We start from the raw sequence: 25,086 nt of genomic DNA on the forward strand, positions 1-25,086 counted from the left end.
GGTCTCAAAGGTTACAGGGAGAAGGCAGAAGGATGGTGTTGAGAGGGATAGTAACTCAGCCATGATGGAATGGCGGAGCAGACTCAATGGGCCAAATGGACTAATTCTGCTCCTATTTCTTATGGTCTTATAATTATAAACTTTGGGTTTGAATAATCCCAGGCATTCATCAACTTCACTGTTTAAATTCCACAGACACTGTTACTAAATGTGCAAGTATATGGTTTATACAGTACAATATTTCAACATAAAAAGTGTTGGAGTAAATATATATTATGCTATTGTGTCCATTAAGCTGAGAAATATTTTGGCTAGATTGTGGGAAAGTTTGAATGGCCAGTGTATAGATTTTATTGTTTATTTATTGAAATATAATGAGCCATCTAACTTTAGTAGGTAATTGTCATGCCATGCAGCTACTGTAAGAACCTCCATTCATCGCTTCAGTAAACAGCAGTAGAAATATAACTGTCTCACGGTACTTTCACCAAAAATATACAGTGAAAGAATACATTTTTTTCATCAAAAGATAGAACTTCTAAGAAATAACCTATAACTGCAGTCCCTTGATTTTGCAAAGTGATTGGTTTAACCTATTCATTATTATTCATTGCAGGGGATGGCTTAGACTTCAGTGCTTCAGTTCCTCCTCTTGATGTATCTTGAAACAAAAGGCGTGGTGTCCTCAAGGACATTATGATTCTTTTATATTCCTTTCTGAAGTTTTGGTTCATCAGACCATATATAATTGCATTAAGGCAACTGTTAAAGTAGGCCATGAAGTAACTGAAGACAAACAACCATTCTGGAATTTTTGGTGCAATCTTCTGTGGATTAATAGCCACGGCCAGACCAATGAAGTTTAGGGGTGCCCAGCAAAATGCAAATAACACAAATACTACAAACATAGTCAGAAAGTTTCTGAAGTCACTCTGCTTCAGTTTTGGTCGTATGTCTGTTTTCACACGCCTTCTTACTTGGATAACCAAAATCCAGATTTGCAAGTAACAGAATGACACAACTGTGATAGGAACTAGGAAATGAACAATTACCACAGCAATGGTATAAGAAGAACTAACTGTCTGAGCAAATGTACAGGAATAGACTCGTGCATCGTATTGTAAAGATCCAACAAAGAAATTTGGTATAATTGCAAGTACAGTTAATGTCCAAATCAGAAACACAAAGATCATTGTGTTTCTAAAGCTATATAATTTGTCATAAGTCAGACTGTGACAGATGTAGCAATATCTGTTTATTGCAATCGCCATGATGTTGAAAATTGACCCTATTACACTTAGACCCATCAGAAAGCCACTCAATTTACAGTGAATGTCACCAAGGAACCATCCATTGTGAAAAATTGCAAACAGCACTAGTGGATATGGATACACGGCCACGACAAGGTCAGCAAATGCCAAGCTTACAACAAACACATTACCTGCAAAAGAATAAGAGACATATCTATTAAATTAAATTCAAGCAACATCTATCCCTAATAGACTGGTGCTTACAATAATTTTAAACTGAAAAGTATTCTAACTACACCCTCAAGTATGCATTTTACATGATTGTATATTCTGAATAGGCACCAGCAGCAATTTTGATATGGTAGGAGAAACAGCCAGGAATGAGTTATTAATCTATGTTAGCAACCCATAATTCTCCTTTCAGATCAAATCGAAAGACAGAAAAGGATTCTGTTCAATACAGGCAATTTTTAACACCTCAATTAAGATTACAATCTGTGTCATAATGATGATACAACCGTGAACAAAACCATCTGGCAAAAGGAAAATAGGTGAGTTCAGAATATCGAAACAGCACTAAGAGATGGAGTCATCTCATCAAAATCTAACAAAAATTTAACTATACCACTGTCTTTAAATGTGAATTCAAATCAGTAGCTAGTGGGTCAGGGAAATTATGCAGTTATAAACTGAACTGGGGTTTGATCTGACCAAATAAATATGAATTCCAAAAGTATATCCACAATAGAGTTTGATTTGTATTTATCATTTATAATAATACCTTAAATATGTGAAAATTCTGTAAACCACTTTAATGTAATTCAATTAATTCACACAAAACCAGATAATCAATAGAAACATTTGGAAATGATATGACAAATGTTTAACAAATGCAATGTTATTTTTAATTATGTATCCAAATTATCTACAATTGCTCATTATTTATCTATGTGAACAATGTGTTTGGATGTCTTTAATTTAAAAGTAACTGACTAAACAGGTCTTAGAATATTTGAATGTTACTTGAGCCCAGTACATCATACAATGAATTCATTCCTTGAATACTGACTTGATAGGTTTATAAATCAAAGCGGAAAATACACTTATTTAAATTCCTTCAAGCCTTCACTATGCATAGCACTACAAATGTTTGAGTCAGTGGTTAGAAAATTGCATGCAGCACATTGTCACATTTTCAGATGAGCTCTCAAACAGCTGAGACATTATGACATTTAACTTCCTGCGGTATATTAGGCTACATTTCATATAACTTTATGCAGGAATATTGATTAAGGAATTAACAATAAAGGTCAGTGACCAGATTTCGAATGCCCTTGACTTTTTCAGCCAAGGCAGAAAAAACAGGACTGCAATGAACAGGACAGCAAATCATCACACTGAATCTGGTATCTTGTTCCTTACAGTGTTCTGTTGTTAAACAAAGTAAGGCACTGGGAATGGATTGGGGAGCATGACTTATGAGAATAGGTGAGTGAACTCGGCCTTTTCTCCCTGGAGCGACTGAGGATGAGAGGTGACCTGATAGAGGTGTATAAGATGATGAGGGGCATTGATCGTGTGGACAGTCAGAGGCTTTTTCCCAGGGCTGAAATGGCCAACACGAGAGGGCATAGTTTTAAGGTGCTTGGAAGCAGGTACAGAGGAGATGTCGGGGTAATTTTTTTATGCAGAGAGAGGTGAGTGTGTGGAATGGGCTGCCAGCACTGGTGGTGGAGGGGGATACGACAGGGTCTTTTAAGAGACTCCTGGATAGGTACTTGGAGCTTAGAGAAATGGTGGGCCATGGGTAACCCTAGGTAATTTAGAAGGTAAGGGCATGTTCAGCACAGCTTTGTGGGCCGAAGGACCTATATTGTACTGTAGGTTTTCTATGTTTCTATGTTTCTAATTGTCTTAACATTGGACCCTTTCACATATTTCCTAATAGCATTTACAAACACTGAAAGCTTTGCCTCTAACTGGTGCAGATACCATTTTGAAGAGATTATTTGCTGGAATCCCCATTGTATAAGTAACTGTGTGCTTCAACAAAAGGCAGTAACAAATTAATATACAAAATATTACACAAATGTTAATAATGTAGGATCATCAAGCAGAGTATAGAGTGTCAGCTGTAAAAGAAAAAGAAAGGTTAAACACATAACTTATTCAGTGTGAGCCCATGGGCATTCCACAAAGTGGAAAACTCTGCAGAGACAAAACAAAAAAGTCAAGTTCAAGTTTATTAACAAATAATAATAAAATATATTCCAGAAGGTTGACAGTTAGCATAAGGTGCATTTATGACACAAATCACAAATTGAACAGTATAAGGCTACATATATCAAAGTTGCTGGTGAACGCAGCAGGCCAAGCAGCATCTGTAGGAAGAGGTGCAGTCGACGTTTCAGGCCGAGACCCTTCGTCAGGACTAACTGAAGGAAGAGTGAGTAAGGGATTTGAAAGTTGGAAGGGGAAGGGGAGATCCAAAATGATAGGAGAAGACAGGAGGGGGAGGGATAGAGCCGAGAGCTGGACAGGTGATAGGCAAAAGGGGATACTAGAGGATCATGGGACAGGAGGTCCGGGAAGAAAGACAAGGGGGGGGGTGACCCAGAGGATGGGCAAGAGGTATATTCAGAGGGACAGAGGGAGAAAAAGGAGAGTGAGAGAAAGAATGTGTGCATAAAAATGAGTACGAGGGGGAGGTGGGGCCTTAGCGGAAGTTAGAGAAGTCGATGTTCATGCCATCAGGTTGGAGGCTACCCAGACGGAATATAAGGTGTTGTTCCTCCAACCTGAGTGTGGCTTCATCTTTACAGTAGAGGAGGCCGTGGATAGACATGTCAGAATGGGAATGGGATGTGGAATTAAAATGTGTGACATGTCAGAATGGGAATGGGATGTGGAATTAAAATGTGTGACATGTCAGAATGTCATAAGGCTACTGGTTCTTCAAACATGATGAGATCTGGGCAGTAGCAGGAGCTCAGTAATGTTATGTCCTGGAAGAAGAAGCTGTTTCCCATCCTAATAGTCCATGATCTAATGCTATGGTACCTCCTGACCGAAGGTAGGAAGTCAAAGAGAACGAGACCCATACTTACTTGATCGCACAAAATAAAGTGAATGGAAACCGGTGTAATTTACCCAACCTCTGAACAGGGCAGCAAACTCAGTCTGCAGAACTTCAACGTCACCTTCCACTGTAGCATTTAGATGTATTGGAGAAGGTGCAACTGTATATTATGTCATTGTACAGTCCACGTGTGCAGTCTGAGATGGGCTTCAGGGCTGGAAAGCACGGGCTCTGATCTCTGCACATAGCAATGTTGGTGTTAGCTTCCTACATGCACCTTAATGCTAACTACATGATCTCAGGCAGGCTTCCTAATGTATCTTGTATTTCACTGTGCCAAACAATTATCCTACTTCTCTGGAGTAGTACATAAGAGAGAACATATAATTCATCTCCAAAACGCACTCTAGTACTGCAGGGCTTGTAATAACCTTGTCTACGGCTGCACTTCTTGACAATATTTATCTTGGATTCCAATGCATGAAGGAAGAAGATATGTCCATAGTTGTTCACCGCATGGGCATTCCAACAACTATTCTAACCTTGTGCATTGACAATATTTTGTTTATCTGTGTGAAATATGTGTGAAATCAAGTGATGATGAACCTCCATCATCTCTTTCCTTTGTACTCCACCAGTTTTTAGCCAGGTTGTATTTCTTGGGTACTAGAAGGGAAAAGGGGATAGGGATAAACGTGGAGACCAAAGAAACTGCTAAATCTGAAGCAATCAACAAGATACTAGAGAGACTCAATGGTTCAAGAAGCAACTGTGGATGGAAATGGAGTGTCAACATTTTGGGTCATCTGCAGAGTTTCAACCCAAATTATTGACAGTTCTTTTCTCCCTACTAATGCAGGTCACCCTCCTGAGTTTCTCCAGTAAAATGTTCTCCAAATTCCAGCATCTGCAGTTTCTTATGTCTCTTCTGTAAATGGATGTTGGATGGTTGCCAAAAACTTAGTATACTCACAGAATTGTTCTATTCTATATGTTTCTATGAGTTAGTGGGAGCACTCACCCTCCACCGTGCATGATGTTAGTGTAAATCTGATGGCAGGCAAATGAAAATGGAAAGAAAAGACCCTAACTCCTTTTAACAGTTAAATCAGCTTAACTCTGGCTATTTCAATTGAGCGGGCCCCAAAATAGGTTCCCTGTGTTCTTGCCTGAAGCAAATGGGTACTTATGAAAAATATATATATTTCATTTTCATTATTGTTTAAAATAATTCATTGAAGTAATAGATTTAGTTTGAAAAGAACATCAAAAGTAATGGTGGAGAAATGTGTAGTTTTACACTTAGAGAAGAGGAACAATGATTTTCCTTAAAAGAGAACACAGAGAAAATGTTTAGAGTCCCCTGCCTCACCTCATCGCACCCCTCCATCTACCATTACGTACAGATAAAGAAAGATTAGCTTTATTGTCACATGTACATCAAAACATACAGTAAAATGTGTCATTTGCATCAAATCAAATCTGCAAGCATTGTGCTGGGCAGACAGCAAGTGACACCACGCCTCTAGCGCCAACATAGCATGCCCACGTACTCGCTATACCTAACTGTATGTCTTTGGGAGGAAACTGAAGAACCAGGAGGAAATCAGGGAGGAAGTACAAACTCCTTTCAGACAGCAGCAGGAACTGAACCCCGATCTTACAGCTGGCACGGTGACAGCATTACGCTAATGTGGTGTCTTATTAACATCAGATCCTGAATGTACTAGGATTTGCACGCAAAACACATTATTTACAGTCCCATTCTCTTGTGGGTCACATTTTCAAATTTTTATGGGGGATTACAATCCACAAAAGTATGTTTTTAAAAATTATTTCCATCCATTATCTTACATTACCAAAGATTCACTAAAAAAAATTAGCTCACTTTGGCAGCAGTAATGTAATCAATATATCCTAGAATTAAAAGACTCAGTGGACATGGTTGTATATTTAATATTTCAATATTATTTGTGTAACATTGTAAATAGATTGTTTGATGAAGTATTCTTTGCTTATTTAAGTAATTCAATATGGTTATATGTATGAAGTACATGAATGGCAAATGTCATCATGCCACTGCGTCCATAAATGAATGCCTTGTTTAAAATAAAAACAAAGCGTACAAATTCTCCCAATCTCCCCTTGTTTTTCTGCCAATTAGTTTTATGTTTTGGAGTCAAAACCATAACAGTGGTGATGAGTAAGTTTTAAAATGAACCCAAGATGGCTACTTACCTGTTGAAATGCAGTGGGATGTTTGAGTTAAAAAGTAATTGCAGCACATGTTCTTCAGAAAGGAAGACACAGTCAAGTTAAAAATGGCAGAAAACAGACAAGTCCATGCGTTCATAAACAGGAAATGGCAATAATCATAAATAAGAAAGTAGAAATGGCTGGCTACATCAGAAAGATTGACACGTTCAATTACACAACACATTGTTGGATATTGTATATGGAACAAACTGAATAGAATATCCAATGAGAAGATAGTATCAGTTCTGTTCTCTGTAACCCATGGAAACGAATACAGTTTGCTTATAAGTTTGACAGCTCCAACCAAAGCAACTGAAAAGAGATTTGCTGATATCATGAAAGTAATGCAGGAACATTTAGAATCAAAGATATTTTTGATTACAGAATGCTGTACGTTTCATAAGTAGAATCACAAGGAAGGAGGATCCATTTCAGCGAACTGAAAAAAATTGTCTGAGTATTGTCAGTACAATGATGGGCTTAATGCAGCATGTTTAGCTTGTGGAATCTTACAAGCTAGCATTCAAAAATTGCTCATAAGAACATAAGAACATATGAAATAGGAGCAGGAGTAGGCCATCTGGCCCATCAAGCCTGCTTCACCATTCAATATATCCTAGAATCATCCACCATGGACGTATCTCCACCTACCTGCCTTTTCCCCATAACCCTTAATGTTCCTACTATGTAAAAATCTATCCAACCTTGTCTTAAATATATTTACCGAGGTAGCTTCCACTGCTTCATTGGGCAAAGAATTGCACAGATTCATCACTCTCTGGGAAAAGTAGTTCCTCCTCATCTCTGGAATCAACCTGGTGACACTCTACTGCACCACCTCCAAAGCCAGTATATTCTTCCTCAAGTAAGAAGACCAGAACTGCATGCAGTATTCCAGGTGTGGCCTCACCAGTACCCTGTACAGTTGCAGCATAACCTCCCTGCTCTTTAATTCATTTCCTCTAGCAATGAAGCCAGCATTCCATTTGCCTTCTTGATAGCTTGCTGTACCTGCAAACGACCTTTTGTGATTCATGCACAAGCACTCCCAAGTCCCTCTGCACAACAGTATGCTGGAATTTTTTACCATTTAAATAATAATCTGCTCTTTCATTTTTCTTTCCAAAATGGATAGCCTAGCATTTATCCACATTGTAATGCATCTGCCAGACCCTTGCCAACTCACTTAACCTATCTATATCTCTCTGCGGGCTCTCCGTATCTTCTGCACAATTTGCTTTTCTATTCAATTTAGTAGCATCAGCAAACTTAGATACACTACACTCAGTCCCCTCTTTCAAATCGTTAATGTGTATCGTGAACAGTTGTGAGACCTGCAGTGACCCCTGCAGCACACCGCTCACACTGATTGCCAACCACAGTAACACCCGTATATTCCAACTCTCTGCTTTCTATTAGTTTATCAATCCTCTATCTGTGCTAATACATCACCTTCAACTCTATGTATCCTTATCTTATGGATAAGTCTTTTATGTGGCACCTTATCGAACTCCTTCTGGAAATACAAGTAAATAATGTCCATCTGTTCCCCTCTATCCACTGCGCTCAGTATATCCTCAAAGAACTCCAGTAAGTTTGTCAAACAGGACCTGCCTTTGCTTTATCCATGCTGCATCTGCCTGATGGATCCATTTCTTTCCAGATGCCTCACTATTTCTTCTTTAATGATAGCTTCAAGCATTTTCCCAACTACTGATGTTAAACTAACTGGCCTATAGTTATCTGCCTTTTGCTTATATCCTTTTTGAACAATGATGTGACACTCGCCATCTCCCAAACCACAGGAACCTGCCCAGAGTCCAGAGAATTTTGGTAAATTATCAGCAAAGCCTCCATTATAGTCTCTGCCATTTCTTTCAGTACCCTGGGATGCATTCCATCAGGACCAGGGGACTTGTCTATCTTCAGGCCCACAAGTTTGCTCATCTCTACCTTTTTAGTGATATCTAATGTATCGAGGTCCTCACCTCCCATTGCATCCATAACATCTCTAACAGAAGCATGCCATATATTTAAAAGAGCATTTGAAATAGCTGTATCAATGGCAAGAGCAGCAGAGAAGCAACTGAGTTACAGCAATTGAAAGTGAGCATGAACAAAATTGCAATGTCTAAACAGAAACCTGGCTGGCAGAACAAATTGTGTTACCATTGTGGCAGGGGCGCAGATAAACCCCCAATGCAGATTTCAAGGCAAAACTTGCAGAAAATGCAGCAAAGTAGGACACAAACCATGCCGGGCAGACAAAAATAAATGAAAGAGAAAATATAAAATGCCAAGCTGCAGTTTCAAAAAGAGCACTAATCTGCATGCTGTTGATGAAACATCTGATAATGATAAAAATGACACAGGACTTGAGATTTATAATATGAAAGCAAGCAATAAACAAGCAATATGGATTACACCAGAAGTAAATAACAAATTAATTAAAATGAAATTGGACACTGGCTTGGCTGTTTTAGATGTTCCATAAAAATATTTTCATAAATTTTCAAAGATACTGCAGGTATTCAAAGAAGAACTTATACTGGAGGAAAGATAATTCCTGTGGGAATGACATATATGACAGTATGATACAATAACCAACAAGCCAATTTAGACTTGCATGTGGTAAAAACAGGAGGGCCAGCATCATGGGCTCCAAAGCAGCTGAGATGGGTTAATGGGAGATCTAGCCACCATTTGCATTCCACATCCCCTGCAATGAAACCAATTGAAAGTGAATTTGAAAAGATACTGGGTGATACCACAGCAGTGTTCAAGGATAGCATTGGGAAACCCAAATACATCAAGGGTAAAATAGAGTTAAATCAAAATGCCACATCCAAGTTTTGCAAAGCCCATCTAGTTCCTTATACCATCTGTGATAAAGTAACCATTGGCTAGATCGAATGGAGGTGGAAGGTTGAAGTCGGGCCCATGGGCAACACCATTGGTTCCAGTAACCAAGAAGAATGGGTCTGTCAGGACCTGTGGTGACTTCAATGTGACATCAATCCAGTACTGAGATGAGATTAATACTCTCTACCCAGGGCAGAGGATATCATTGCAAACCTTTCTGTAGGGAAACACTTCAGCAAAATGGACTTCACTGAGGCCTACCTACAGAGGGAGATGGAAGAAGAGTCCAAAGTGTTTCTCACCATAAACACTCACATAGGGTGCTATCACGACAAAGGGCTTATTTCTGGAGTAGCATCTGTACCTGCACTCTGGCAGAAAGCTATAGACCAGGTGCTACAAGCCTGCCCAGGCACTCACTGTTACCTGGATGACATAATTGTTACTAGTGAGGATGACAAGAAACACCTCCAAAACCTCAATGAAGTGTTAAAAAAATTAAAAGATTCTGGGCTCAGAGCATGACACAACAAGTGTGAATTCTTTCTGTCACTCTATTGATGCACAAGCATTATACAAGTGTGCTGAGAAAATTCAAGCAGTGCTGGATGTCCAAGGCCAAAAGACACACAAAATGCTGGAGGAACTCAGCAGGACAGGCAACATCAACGGAAAAAAGACAGTCGACGTTTTAGGCTAAGACCTCGACTGTGAATCCTGCTGTTTGACCCGAAACATCAACTGTACTTTTTGTCTTAGATGCTGCCTGGCCTGCTGAGTTCCTCCAGCATCTTGTGTGTGTTGCTTGGCTTTCCAGAATCTGCAGATTCTCTCATTTGCCATAGTTGCAGTCCTTTTTTGGATTTGTCAGCTATTATAGGTTCCTGCCAATCCTGGCTACTGTGCTCCACCCTTTGACCACATTACTACAGACCGGGAAGAAATGGCAATGGACAAAACCATGTGTGCTGGCTTTCCAAAAGGCAAAGGAAATGGTGACAGCAGACATTGTACTCATACAGTATGATCCACATCATCCAGTGACACTTGTGAGTGACATCTCCCCTTATGGTACAGGTGCAGTCATGCCACATGTGATGAAAGACCTTTGCATCATATTCCCTTACTGCTGCAGAGAAAAAATTCGCAGAGTGATAGAGAGGCCTTGAGTTTGCTTTGGAGTGTAAAACATTTTAATCAGTACCTACATAACAGAGTTTATCCTCTTTACTGATCATCAACTACTGGTGTCCATTTTCAATCCACATAAGGCTGTTCCACTATCAGCAACAGCGTGAATGCAGAGATAGGCTTTGTTTCTTGGAGGGACGATTACAGGATCAAACTAACTATGGAAATACATATGGATTGCCCCATTTTCCCTTGGAAAAAGAAATTCCTGAAGAATTTACAAAAGAAAAGAATCCTTCGTGTATTCTTGCTAATGCAAATCGAAAGTCTCCCTATTATGGCAGAAATGATCCAAAGAGAAACCAGAAAAGATCCCACACTGTCTCAGGTAAAAATGGCTGGAATGTGCAGCAGAAACTCCAATTCCCCCATTTTTACCAGCTCTGGGATAAGCTTGTCCTTGATGGTGGTTGCCTTTTGTGGGGATCGAGAGTTATTACACCATCCAAGCTGAGAGCTAAAGTGCTGGAGGAGCTACATGCCAGTCATCTAGGTGTGGTCAAAATGAAAGCTGGCCTGGGATAGATCGGCCGGCTTGCCCTGCACTGTTCAAGATGCCAACACATCCAGAAGATGCGAAGAGCAGTGCCTCCCCATGCCCGGTAATGGCCTGCATTGCCCTGGCAGAAGACTTTGCTGGATCGTTCATCGACATAAATTTGTTGGTAGGAGTGGATGTAACTGCAAAGTGGCCAGAAGTCTTCCCAATATCCTTCCCAGCAGCCTCATACATTTTTGATGTGTTGAGAAGTCTCTTCTCAAGGACTGGTGTTCCAGAACCTTTAGTCAGTGGCAATGGACCACAGTTTGTTGTAGAACAGTTTCTATCATTCCTGAAAATGAATAGAGTATGACATATTAAATTTGCATCATACCATCCAGCTTAAAATGGCTCTGCAGAAGGTAGAGTCTAAAGAATACACTGCAAGCATGTCAGCAGAACACACGACAATGACACTGAATCAGAAGCTTTCCAATGTTCTCCTTGCATATCACAATGCAGCCCTGCCACAACCAACAACTCACTAGCTATGTTGTTCCTGGGTCATCCTTTGTGTTCATGCTTGGATCTCCTCAAACCCAATCTCAGCTGTGCATGCAGGACAAACAGCTGAGACAAATAAAGAGGTTTGATGTTTATCTCCTGAACAAGCAGTTGTGGCGAGGGACTACAGAGGTGATCAAAAGTGGGTAGACTAAGGACAGAACTGAACTATTGTCCTACACAATGGAGATCACCTGGATATTACATACCAATCGTTGTGAAGAGCAGAGTCAACTATTAGAGAAGAAAGATGGCCAGAGATTATTTCACAGCCACAAGTTTTCAACTGCCATATAAATAAATATATATGTGTGTGTGTGTGTGTATGCCCCCATGTCGCATACCACGCAGAGTGTTGTACGGCCAGCTACATCATGGTCGACGTTCAGCTGGAGGGCCGAAGAAGCGCTATAAGGATCAGATGAAGAATGCCTTAAGGAAGTGCAAGATCAGACCCGAGGACCTGGAGGATGTTGCTGCTGACCGTACCACTTGGCAACAGCTGTGTAAGGATGGGGTTCATATTCTGGAGATGGAAAGAACAACCAGAAGACAGCAGAAGAGAGCCAGGAGAAATGCAGCCATGGTTGCCACCACTACTACTACTACCACTACCACATATACATGTACCACCTGCAATAGAGCTTGTGGGTCCAGGATAGGACTGTATAGTCACCAAAGATCTCACTGTTAAAGGAGAGGACGTCGTCATTGGATTTCGATGGACAACAGAAGAAGAAAGAAGTGTGTGTGTCGAGTTGATTTCTATATTAAGTTGGAGTTTATATTAGCTAAGCAGGGAGGAGTGTTGTGCATTCAATGTTTCAGTAATACTTGAGTAAGTATATTGTTGATTAAGCATTCTTTGTTTAAATAATTCATTCTGGTTTTTTATATGTATGAAGTATATGAATGGCATATGTCATCACGCCACCATGTCATAAGTGAGTGCGACGCTTAAAGTAAAAATGAAAAATGCAAGCTCTCCCAGTCTCCCCTTGTTTTCCTTCCAATAAGTTTTATGTTTTGGAGTTACAAAACATAACAGAGATGCTTCACTCAAAGGGTAAATTATCTTCTTTTTTCAGTTATGTATATATTAAATCTATTGTGTGCTTAATTCTTCAAGATCCAGGTAATTTGCATGTTTGTATGCACAAATGTTCTACATTACAACGAAATCTGATTTTCTTAGAATTGCAACAGCTGAATGGTTGAACATATTACTTAAGTTCATAGACTACTGAAGAAAACTACGAAGCATGTATGAAAACTATATTTGTTATATTTGTTCTTTAACGAAGACAAATTTGTGTGGATAAAAACACTAGAACTATTTTATTTACAGATTTACAGAATATCTTCAGCTCAACTACATTTTACTCGGGACCTTCAGCCCACCAAGATTGTATGTATGTATGTGTGTGTGTATGTGTGTTCATCAACATCACTTCCAGTTCCAGGTGAACTGGGAACTGAAGGTCTCTATTACGTACAGACATAATAATGCATCTTCCCCCCTTATCGAAAACAAACAAAATATTACATCCTCATAAACCTGCAAGACACAATAATGCTTTCCAGCAAAGATATTTACATTAACCTTAATTGTAATAAACAAATACAGTCCCTTATTCACTCATCTATTTTCAATCTGCTTCTGTGGTGGTTTAACAATCCCTTTCAGTCTGCTATTTTCTTTCCACTGATGTATTGCTTTCATTCGCTTTGTTCAGTCTCTGTTCTTGTTCTTGCTGTGTAACCTTTATTCACTCCACTGCCTCATAATGGAGCCCTGGACTACACCCATATGATCAGTGAGTCTTTCCACAAGTTCCAACTGATTCTGTCTCAATTCACAGAGCTCCTTCTGGTTGCTGTATATCATGGATAAAAACTCATCCTAAACAAGAGCATACCCGCTGATGCTGGAAATCCAAGCAGCACACACAAAATGCTGGAGGAGCTCGGCAGACCAGACAGCATCTATGGAAAAAGATACAGTCGACATTTCAAACTGAAACCCTTCAACAAGACTGGAGAAATAAAGCTGAGGAGTAGATTTAAAAGGTGGTAGTGGGGAGAGAGAAACACCAGGTGATAGGTGAAACCTGGAGATGGAGGGATGAAGAGCTGGGAGGTCGATTGGTCAAAGCGACGGATGACCATGGAAGAAAAAAAGATGGGGGAGAACCAGAATGAGGAAATGGGCAGGGAAGGAGATAAGATAAGGGTGGGATAAGGGGATGGGAAATAGTAAAGGAGGGACAGTGGGGGGCATTAACGCAAGGTTGTGAAATTGATGTTCATGCCATCAGGTTGGAGGCTACCCAAACAGAAGATAAGGTGTTGTTCCTCCAACCTTAGTGTGGCCTCATCACAATGGTGGCGGAGGCCATGGATGGACATATTGGAATGGGAATGGGAAGTGGAATTAAAATGTATGGCCACTGGGAGATCCTGCTTGTTCTGGCGGACGGAGTGTAGATGCTCAGTGAAGCAGTCTCCCAATCCACGTCGGGTCTCACTGATATACAGGAGGTCACAGTGGGAGCACTGAACACAATAGATGACCCCAACAGACTCACAGGTGATGTGTCACCTCACATGGAAGGACTGTTTGGGGCCCTAAATGGTAGTAAAGGAGAAGGTGTAGGGGCAGGTGTAGCACTTGTTCCGTTTGCAAGGATAAGTGCTAGGAGAGAGATCATTGGGGAAGGACGAATGGACAAGGGAGTCGATCCCTGTGGAAAGCAGAAAGTGGGGAAGAGGAAAAGATGTGCTTGGTGGTGGTATCCCGTCGGAGGTGGCAGATGTTTCGGAGAATTATGTGCTGGACACAGAGACTGATGGGGTGGTAAGTGAGGACAAGAGGAACCCTATCCCTGGTAGGGCAGCAGGAGGATGGGGTAAGAGCAGATGTGCATGAAATGGAAGAGACGCAGTTGAGGGCAGCGTTGACGTTGGAGAAAGAGAAGCTCCTTTCTTTGAAAAAGGGGGACATCGCCTTCGTTCTAGAATGAAAATGGTCATGCACTTTGGTAGTAGAAATAAATGTGTGGACTATTTTCTAAATGGTGAGTAAATCCAGGAATCTGAGATGCAGAGGGACTTGGGAGTCCTTGTGCAGAACACCCTGAAGGTTAACTTGCAGGTTGAGTCAGTGGTGAGGAAAGCAAATGCGATGTTAGCATTCATTTCAAGAGGTCTAGTATACAAGAGCAAGGATGTGATGCTGAGGTTTTATAAGGCACTGGTGAGGCTTCATGTGGGCACATGGCCAAGTGGTTAAGGCATTGGACCGGCAACCTGAAGGTTGGGAGTTTGAGCCCCAGCTGAGGCAACATGTTGTGTCCTTGAGCAAGGCACTTAATCACACATTGCTCTGCAACGACATTGGTGCCAAGCTGTATGGGTCCTAATGCCCTTCCCTTGGACAACATTAGTGTCTTCCATACAACCTTGCCCAGGCCTGCGCCCTAGAGAGTGAAGACTTTCCAGGCGCAGATCCATGGTCTTGCAAGACTAACGGATGGTGAGGCTTCACCTTGAGTATTGTGAACAGTTTTGGGCCCCTCATCTGAGAAGAGATGTGCTGGCATTGGAGGGGGTCCAGAGGAGGTTCACAAAGATGATTCTAGGAATGAAAGGGTCATCATACGATGAACGTTTGATGACTCTGGGTCTGTACTCACTGGAATTTAGGAGGATGAGGAGGGTTTCCATTGAAACCTTTTGAATGTTGAAAGGCTTACACGGAGTAGATGTGGAAAGGATGTTTTCCATGGTGGCAAAGGCTAGGACAAGAGGGCACAGCCTCGGGATGGAGGGACGTTGATTCAAAACAGAGATGCAGAGAAATTTCTTTAGCCAGAGGGTGGTGAATTTGTGGAATTTGTTGCTACATGCAGCTGTGGAGGTCAGGTCATTGGGTGTACTTAAGGCAGAGATCGATAGTTTCTTGATTGGATATGGCAACAAAGGTTACAGGGAGAAGGCCAGGAACTGCGGTTGAGGAGGAAATAAACAAGGATCAGCCATGATTGAATGGTGGAGCAGACTCGATGGGCTGGATGGCCTAATTCTGCTCCTATGTCTTGTGGTCTTATGGAAAAGCCTCATGCTGAGAGCAGATGCAGTGGAGAAGGAGGAACTGAGAGAATGTGATGGCATTTTTACAAGTGGCAAGGTGCAACGAGGTATAGTCCAGGCAGCTGTGAGGGTCCATGGGTTTGTAATAGATATCGGTGGATAAGCTGTCTCTGGAGATAGAGACAGTGAGATCAAGAAAGGAAAGGGAAGTATCGGAAATGGATCTGGTGAATTTGAGAGCGGGGTGGAAGTTGGAGGCAAAGTGGATGAAGTCAATGAGCTCAGCATGGATGCAGGAAGCATCTCCAATGCAGTTGTTGATGTAGCACAGGGAAAGTGTGGGACAGTCACCATTGTAGGCTTGGAACATAAACTAGTCCACGTTCCCCTCCACCACCACTCTCCTCTGCCTAACTTACTCTAAGTAATTTCTCCTTTGGCTCCTCCCAATTCTCTCAGACAAAAGGGGTATCCATGGGCACTCGCATGGGTCCCAGCTACGCCTGCCTGTTCGTCAGCTACATCTCTATCTACCCTGATATCTATTATAAACTCATATTCAGGCTGGAAGAACAACACCTTATATTCTGTTTGGGTAGCCTCCAAACTAATGGCATGAACATCAATTTCTTGAACTTCCGGTAATGCACCCACCCCTCCTTCACCATTCCTCATCCCCTTTTCCCTCTCTCACCTTATCTCCTGGCCTGTCCATCACCTCCCTCTAGTGGTCCTCCCCCCTTTTCTTTCCTCCCCCTTCTTCAGCCCAGTATCTCTTTCACCAATCAACTTCCTAGCTCTTAACTTCATCCCACCCCTTCCAGGTTTCACCTGTCATCTGGTGTTTCTCTCTCCTCTCCCCTCTCCCCCCACCTTTTAAATCCTCTCTTCAGTTTTTTTTCTCATCTGTTGAAGGGTTTCAGTCTGAAATGTCGACTGTACTCTTTTCCATAGATGCTGCCTGGCCTGCTGAGTTCCTCCAGAAATTTGTGTGTGTGTAAAAACTCCTGTTCATTTATTTTGAACTGTTGCTGTTTTCTGACCTTGGGGATTTTGTTGTCTCCCCATCTTCCTTTTTATTTTTTCCTCTTCAACTTCAGGGAGGATCGTGGAGATATTTTTGACTTCCAGTCCTTAACTGGAAGGTGATGAGAGAGAGATTTTGAACCACAGCTGCATGATGTGGAAGCCAGACTGGCTTCTTCATCATGATCACTCTGTTCAGCACTGGCATCCTGACTGCCACGTTGGTGTAGCTGGTACAAATGTCTATGGAAGGTGGAGTGCTTGTGCTTCTCTTGCATAACTTGTCTGGATTTCTCACGGATGATGTTACAAGTTTCTCGAATTACATCAAGTAAGCATCCAAGCCCCTCAAAGTCATCTGCGTACTCTTTATTGAGTGTTGCCTGGTCACCTTTGGTCTGTGAAGTCACTAAGAAAACTTTTTTTCAATAGGTTGAGCTTTTCACAGGCGGTCAGACCTAATGTTGCCTGTGCTCGCTTTTCAACAACCAGTAGCTGTGCCTTTAGGTGTTGTCCCTTGTGCTTGAAGGTCTCAATGCAACCCCCTTTTACTGGTACGTTCTCTCCTGGATAACCAGTCACATTTAACTTCACTGGGTATGTCTTTCTCTGTACTTTGAGAGTCTTGTAATGATCCATAGACAACAGATTCACCTGGGCTCCAGTGTCAAGCTTGAACTGAGTTACTGTCCCATCGCAGTCACTGGAATAATCCATTCTGTTTTACCAGCACCAGCAGTCTGCAGAGAATCCACAATGACTTCCTGAATTTCCTCGTCAACAGTGTGCACCTTCCTCTTACAATGCAAAAAGAATCTGCAGATGCTGGAAATCCAAGCAACACACACAAAATGCTGGAGGAACTCAGTAGGCCAGTCAGCATCTATGGAAAAAAGTATAGTCAAAGTTTCAGTTGAGGCCTTTCGGCAGGTCTTGGCCCAAAATGGCGATGGTATTTTTTTCCATCGATGCTGCCTGGCCTGCTGAGTTCCTCCACTATTTTTTTGTGTGTTGCACAATTGCACTATTGTGTGTTGCACTATTGGTAGCTTTACAAAATGATTCCTCTTCCCATAACTATTTCAGAACTTCCCATCAGCAGGACACTTCTTTGGAATGTACCTACCTCCACATTTGCTGTTTGATCTTATTTCTTTACTATGCTGTTCCTTTGGGGAGAGCCTTGTGCTCTGCGGCTCTTTTCTCACAGCATCCACTGTTGTTTCTGTTCTGTGCAGCTCCTCAGCTTGTGCTCGTGTGGTCTCCACTGCCCTACACATACTCACAGCCTTTCCTAGAATTATATCTTTCTTCATGGAGCAAGCTTTCTCTGTGAAAGTTATCTGGGATTCCACAAACTACTCTTCTTTCTCTCAAATCTCCAAACTTACATGACCTACTCAGTGTAAGAAGTTCCACAAAGTATTGGTTAAAGCTCACATCTTGTTTCTGGTCACAGAAGAATTTATAACTCTCAAACATGATGTTTTTACTTGGGAAAAAATACTCCTTAAATTTTGTCATCAGAGTGTTCAATTTAAAGTTTGTCTCATCAATTTAAAAGCTGCTGTGGATGTCCAAAGCATCTTCGCCAATTACGTGCAGAAAGAATTTTCCTCTACCTTGCCGACTCCACTCACTGTTAAATACATATTGAATTGCTGTTTGAAGCTTTTCGAATTATCAGCTTGATTCTCAGCAGGAGGACTTAGGGGACTTTTTGGCTCTTACCTCAATTTCTTAGTGAACTTTGAGACAAAATGCTCTCTTGTAGGCAGCTCCTCTTCGTTGGAATCTTAGCTGCTCGCAGTTTTTGGTTATGCTTCACATTTAGACTTCACACCAGCTTCTGACACCATGTTATGCTTGTTCTTTATTATGTACACACATAATAGGAAAGGTACGTCGCATCCGGTATTTCTCCAGATAGTGGACGATTTCCCTCCAAGCCTCTCTGACATAGTGGGGAACCACGTACGAGGCGAGTTACAGCAGTGGTTTGCCACTGCCTTCTGCCGGGTGAGTTTCCAAAGAGATCACCAGCTCATAACCCAGCACGGATGGAAAGCATGCAGGGGAGTCGGCTGGATTCGAACTCAGGACCTTTCATCCCGAAGACCAACACTGATGCCACTACATCACCAGCCGGGTCGCACAAATAATAACACACCAATAATGAGCATTTGTCAATGAGATCTTCAAGAAGAAAGCAGTGACACAAAAGTCTGCAGATGCCAGAACCTGAAGTAACAAGCTGTCTGCTGGAGGAACTCAATGGATCAAGCAGCATCAGGACCAATGTAGGATCTTCAACCCAAATCACCAACAGTTCCTCTTCCACCACTGAGTTCCTGCAGCAGATTGCTGCTCCTTCAAAACAAAAGGTGAATTAATGAAATTACTTCAAATATTTCCTGAATAGTTGAATATTATCTGAAAACCGGTTTGTACATTTTCTATTTCTTTCTTTTCCATTTGATTATCAACTTAACCTTGTAGGCAACCAAATCCAGATCAAATGACACCAATCACGAAACTGGACTGGGCTTTGGATTCACATTTCCTACATGCCCTTATTATTGGACATGTACATGGAATAATCCTAGTGGTTGTGCAATGTAATTTTCTTCCAATGTCAACATAAATTGGAACCCAGAGCCTATGAAATAACCTTCACAGCAAAAAGCCGGTCTCCACTGAACTCTGCTTTCAGACGCAGTTTAAAGGGCCACTCAGTAATCAATAGGAGACTTCAGAAGAAGCTCCAATCATCATCGGAGATGTCTTGGATATGTTAAAAGTACTAACTGTTTGCTAAATCTAACATCAAGTAATTTTTGGATGTGTAAAGACCTTATTAATTAAATGCGACACATTGCAGTTTTTGAGGAGGCCTTTAAGCTAGGTATGGCAGGCAATTAAGGCAAGGAAGTGGGCCCTACGGAAGGAGGCACAGAATTGCAAACATGAGAAGACCCTATCTACAGAGAGATTTCATATCTTGCTCTGACCTCTCTGATGAGTAACAGACTGCAGTTATTCACAGTAGTCATCAGTGAGATGTGTGACAATCTATGAGAGGATCTCCTGCTACAAACATGCCAGGACAGCTCTCACTGCAACTATTAAGGTCATAGTAATTGCTAGTTTCTTAGTTTCAGGCAATCATTTTGCTGCAACCCACAGTTTTCAAGGTCACTTAAGTTTTATAATGAAGGAGAAACAGTCCACATGCTTTGGTTCAATGATGAGGAGGTGACATCATATTCACACAGATCTGCCAACCTTACAAGTTTCCCACATTCTCGGCTTCACTCACATGAGCCCTGATGACAACCCACAAATCTGCATTCATGTGAACTCTGTTGACAAACCCCAAATCCTCATGAATAGAAAGGACATTATGTTAAAGAAAGAATAAAAATTGATTACTATCAAGAGCAAAGAAGTAATCTGAATTCATTTTAAATGTGGAAGTGCATACATTAGACAATAAGACCATAAGACACAGTAGCAGAATTATGCCATTTGGCCCATCGAGTCGACACCACTAATTCATGATGGCTGATTGATTATCCCCCTCCTCCTTTCTTGTAACCTTTGACACCTAAACAAAAATCTCTCAACTTTTGCCTTAAATATACGCAAACACTTGGCTTCCACAGCCATCTGTAGAAATGAATTCCACAGATTCACCACCCTCTGGCTAACAAAATTCCTCTTCTTCTCTGTTCTAAAGGGACATTCTTGTAATCTTGGGCTCTGCCCTCTGGTCCTAGACTTCCCACTGTAGGAAACATTCTTTTCATGTCTGCTCTATCTTGGCCTTTCAATATTCAATAGGTTTCATTGAGATCTCCCCTCTTTCTAAACTCCAGCACGTAAAGGCCCAAAGCCATCAAACGCTCTTCATATGTTAACGATTTCATTCCCAGGATCATTCTCATGAACCTCCTTTGGACCCTCCCCAATGCTAGCTCATCCTTTCTTTATATCCTCACATCGATACTTTAAAGTGAATATGTCTCTCCATGTGAGATGGGCTGGCTTAGGATGATCCATAGTTATGAAGCTGCAACTCTGTGTCCTAGTGATAGATGTTGGAGGATCATATGAATCTACAGAATAAATCTTCCTTTGTAACATATATTCAAAAAAAATTACAAGTGAATTGAAAATATAAACAAAGAAATTAAAAGGTTAACAATGACATAATGCAGAATATTTTTCTTTTTAACTTCCTAGCTGACTTTCCCTGGTGTCTTTTGCACATTGGTTGTTTGTCAGTCTTTGTTTATGTATAGTTTTTCCATAAAAATCTATTGGATTTTTTTAATTTTTCAGCAAGAAAATGTATTTCAAGGTAATATACGGTGCATATATACAGTGCCTATAAAAAGTATTCACTCCCCTTGGAAGTTTTCATGTTTTATTGTTTTACAACATTGAATCACAGTGGATTTAATTTGGCTTTTTTTTGACGCTGATCAACAGAAAAATACTCTTTCACGTCAAAGTAAAAACAGACCTCTAAAAAATGATCTAAATTAATTACAAATATAAAACACGAAATAATTGATTGCATAAGTACTTATCTCTTTTAATATGATACACCAGATCATTACTGGTGCAGCCATTTGGTTTTAGAAGTCACATAATTAGCTAAATGGAGATCTATTTTTGGAGACCTGTGTGCAGTCAAGGTGTTTCCATTGATTATAGTAAAAAATACACTTGTATCTAGAAGGTCCAGCTGATGGTGAGTCAGTAAGTCAGTATCCTGGCAAAAACTACACCATGAAGACAAAAGAACACTCCAAGCAAATCTGTGAAAAGGTTATTGAAAAGCATGAGTCAGGAGATGGATACAAGAAAATTTCCAAGTTACTGAATATCCCTTGGAATACAGTTAAGTCAATCATCAAGAAATGGAAAGAATATAGCACAGCTGTAAATCTGCCTAGAGCAGGCCGTCCTCAGAAACTGACCATGAAAGGAGGGGGCTGGTGAGGAAGGCCATCAAGAGACCTTTGGCAACTTGTGAAGAGTTACAAGCTTCAGTGGCTGAGATGTGAGAGACTGCACAAACAACAACTGTTGCCTGGGTGCTTCGCCAGTCACAGCTTTATTTGAAAGTGGCAAAGAGAAAGCTACTGTTGAAAAAAACTCACATGAAATCTCAGTTATAGTTTGCCAGAAGGCATGTGGGAGACTCTGAAGTCAGCTAGAAGAAGGTTCTATGGTATGATGAAACCAAAATTGAGTTTTTTGGCCATCACTCTAACTGTTATATTTTGGCACATCATCAAAAACACACCATCCCTACCGTGAAGCATGGTGGTGACTGCATCATGCTGTGGGGATGCTTCACTGCAGCAGGCCCTGGAAGGCTTGTGAAGACAGAGGATAAAATGAATGCAGCAAAGCACCAGGATATCCTGGAGGAAAACCTGATGCAGTCTGCAAGAGAACTGTGACTTGGAAGAAGATTTGTCTTCCAGAAAGACAATGACTCTGAGCATAATGCCAAAGCTACCCAGGAATGGCTTAAAAACAACAAAGTTAACGTCCTGGAGTGGCCAAGTCAGAGTCCGGACCTCAATCTAATTGAGAATTTGTGGCTGGACTTGAAAAGAGCTGTTCACTCACAATCCCCATGCAATCTGACAATGCTTGATCAGTTTTGTAAAAAAGAATGGGGAAAAATTGCAGTGTCCAGCTGTGCAAAGCTGACAGAGACCCATCCACACAGATTCAGCTGTAATTGCTGCCAAAAGTGCATCTACTAAATACTGACTTGAAGGGGATGAGCAATTATGCAATCAATTATTTTTGTGTTTAATGATTGTAATAAATTTAGAACAATATGTAGAAATTTGTTTTATATTTTTAATTAATTTAGATCACATTTTAAGGATCTGTTTTCACTTTGACATGAAAGAGTCTTTTTCTGTTGATCAGTGTCAAAAAAGCTAAATCACTGTGATTTAATGTTGCAAAACAATAAAACGTGAAATTTCCAAGGAAAGTGAATTTTTTTTTGCACTGTATATACTTTGATAATAAATTTAATTTAACTACCATAAGATTAGCTTTGATGTCCTATCACTATAATTTGGTAGTCCACTGAGACCCTCCCTTTCCCTGGAAGCCTTCTACAGAGCCTCTGTAGGTGGACAACCATGGAGAACCTATGTACGAGCTTGAAGGTACACTTCCAGACTGTCACTCTTTGCCTGTCGAAGGTGCTGCCTGGGATTGCTGGCTATGGATCGTGCTTGAGAATGGAACCCAAAAGCCAGCGGTGTGAGGAAAATGTGAATATTGTGAGAACATAGCAATGTTTGACTTCTCCAATTCAGTGGGCTTTTTGGGGGGCTGGATAGACAATTGTGTTCCAGTTTGCTGTGATCAGACTGCATTATCATCATTTCAGACCCTGGCTCACAGATGTCCATTTCCTGTTTTCTTCAGTATGTTCAGAATCAAGTCTTAGTATTAACATTTCAGCTTGAACACCCTTTCTCAGATTATTCGTTAAACTGCACTGAGGGAGATGTTTCTAACAGGTTAAAATCAGGGTGACTATAAACTATAAATTTCTTCCCAGTTCTAACAAATGGATTTTGACCTGAAATTAAACTGTTTTTGTTTGCACAAATGTGGCCTGACTTGTGAATTATTTTCAGTATTTTTTGTTTTCATTTTGTATTTGCAGCATTTGCAGTTTTTTGGCCCTTGTCTGTTTCTAGTGATTTTTGTCGAAAGTGAGGAGATAAAACTTATAGAGTCAACACATACGAAAGGAACTCAGCAGAACAGGTAGCATCTATGGAAATGAGTAAACACTTGATTCTACTGGCTGGGACCCTTCATCAGGACCGGAAAGTAGGTGGGGGTGCAGTGGGGGAGAAGCCAGAATAAGAAGGTAGGGGAGGGGAAAGAGTCCAAACTGGAAGGTGAAAAGTGAAGCCAGGTGAGTGGGGAGGGGAGATGAAGTAAGAAACTGGGAGGTGATAGGTGGAAGAGCTTAAGGGCTGGAGAGAAGGGAATCTGAAAGGAGAGGAGAGTAGACCATGGGAGAGAAAGGACCAGCGGAAGGTGATAGGTAGGTGAAAAGAAGAGATGAAGGGGAGCCGGACAGGAGTATAAGAGATATTCCTAGATATTTTGACATTCTCACTATTAAAGGCAATATTTTAAGCAATTTATTTTTTGATTTAGATGGTGCCAAAAAGTTATTCTGCCTAGTCCCATCATCCTGCACCTTGCCCATGGCCCTCCATGGCCCTCCCATATTTATCCAAACTTCTGTTAGATACTGCAATCCACCACTTCTGATGGCAGCTTGTTCCACACTCATTCACACTACCCTCCGAGTGAAGATATTCCACTTGAGGTTCTCCTTAAAAATTTCAGCTTTCACCCTTAACCAGTCCTTGTCTCACACAATCTCAGAGAAAAAAGCCTGATTGCATGTACTCTATCTATACCCCTCACAGTTTTGTATGCATCTAGCAATCTCCCACCATTCTCCTAAATTCCAGGGAATAATGTCCTAACCTATTTGTAACTCAGATTAATTAAACCCAAAGTTGTAATGTTAGAAAGTTCTACCTGTGGAGAGGTGAAAATGAAGAGAATTTGAAAAAAAGGCTATGCAAGGGTGGGTCGGGCTAGACACAGGACGGACTAGGAAAGAAACGCAGCATCAATTAGAAGCTGAAGGCAGGAACAGTTAAGAGTGAAATTAGTAGTGAGTATCTTTACCCTACTAACTTGAAACCTTCAGAGTGAAACCCCTGGAGGAGAGACAATAGCGATAAAAGATTAATTGAAGCTACAGCTATAACATGCAGCAGCTTTAATGAGACAATATCGACAGAGACCAGAGTTCAAAATCCCTACCGTGTAGTCAGGAATTAGTACTGTAAAATCGTGCCAAGGCATTTGGTCAAGTTTTTGTACGTTTGTGAACTGACTTACTGTGGATGATAAACTATTTCATTCCAATGAACCAAGAAGCAAGTTGGCGAGCCACCCAAGCTGAAGAACCAGTGCGGGAACAAAACGTGTAATAACATGGAGGATTTAATACGGTTGGATTTATAAGCTTATTTTCATTAGAAGAATCCAAATCTGATTTTCTGCAAGCACTGATTGTTTTTGCAAAAACTTTGATAAGTTATTGAATGAGATTTACTTTGTGTAAAAGTTGTGATGTTGGAAAATTGTCATGAAAGGAGTTAAACTGTGTATATATAATTTTTGAATTTGAATTTAAA

At 40.9% G+C, this 25,086-nt stretch overlaps 1 protein-coding gene across 1 annotated transcript in view; it reads right to left on the reverse strand.

Moving 5' to 3' along the window:
• Positions 1 to 593: 593 nt before the first annotated feature.
• The window catches only part of LOC134349940 (melatonin receptor type 1B-like), a 79,111-nt gene continuing 54,618 nt past the window's right edge, over positions 594 to 25,086 (reverse strand). The window contains exon 3 of the mRNA XM_063054894.1: positions 594 to 1,441. Within this exon, the coding sequence (XP_062910964.1) occupies positions 594 to 1,441 (848 nt within the window). The remainder of the gene's footprint in view (positions 1,442 to 25,086) is intronic.

This window comes from Mobula hypostoma, chromosome 7 (genome assembly GCF_963921235.1).
Source record: "Mobula hypostoma chromosome 7, sMobHyp1.1, whole genome shotgun sequence".
NCBI classification, from domain to species: Eukaryota; Metazoa; Chordata; class Chondrichthyes; order Myliobatiformes; family Myliobatidae; genus Mobula; species Mobula hypostoma.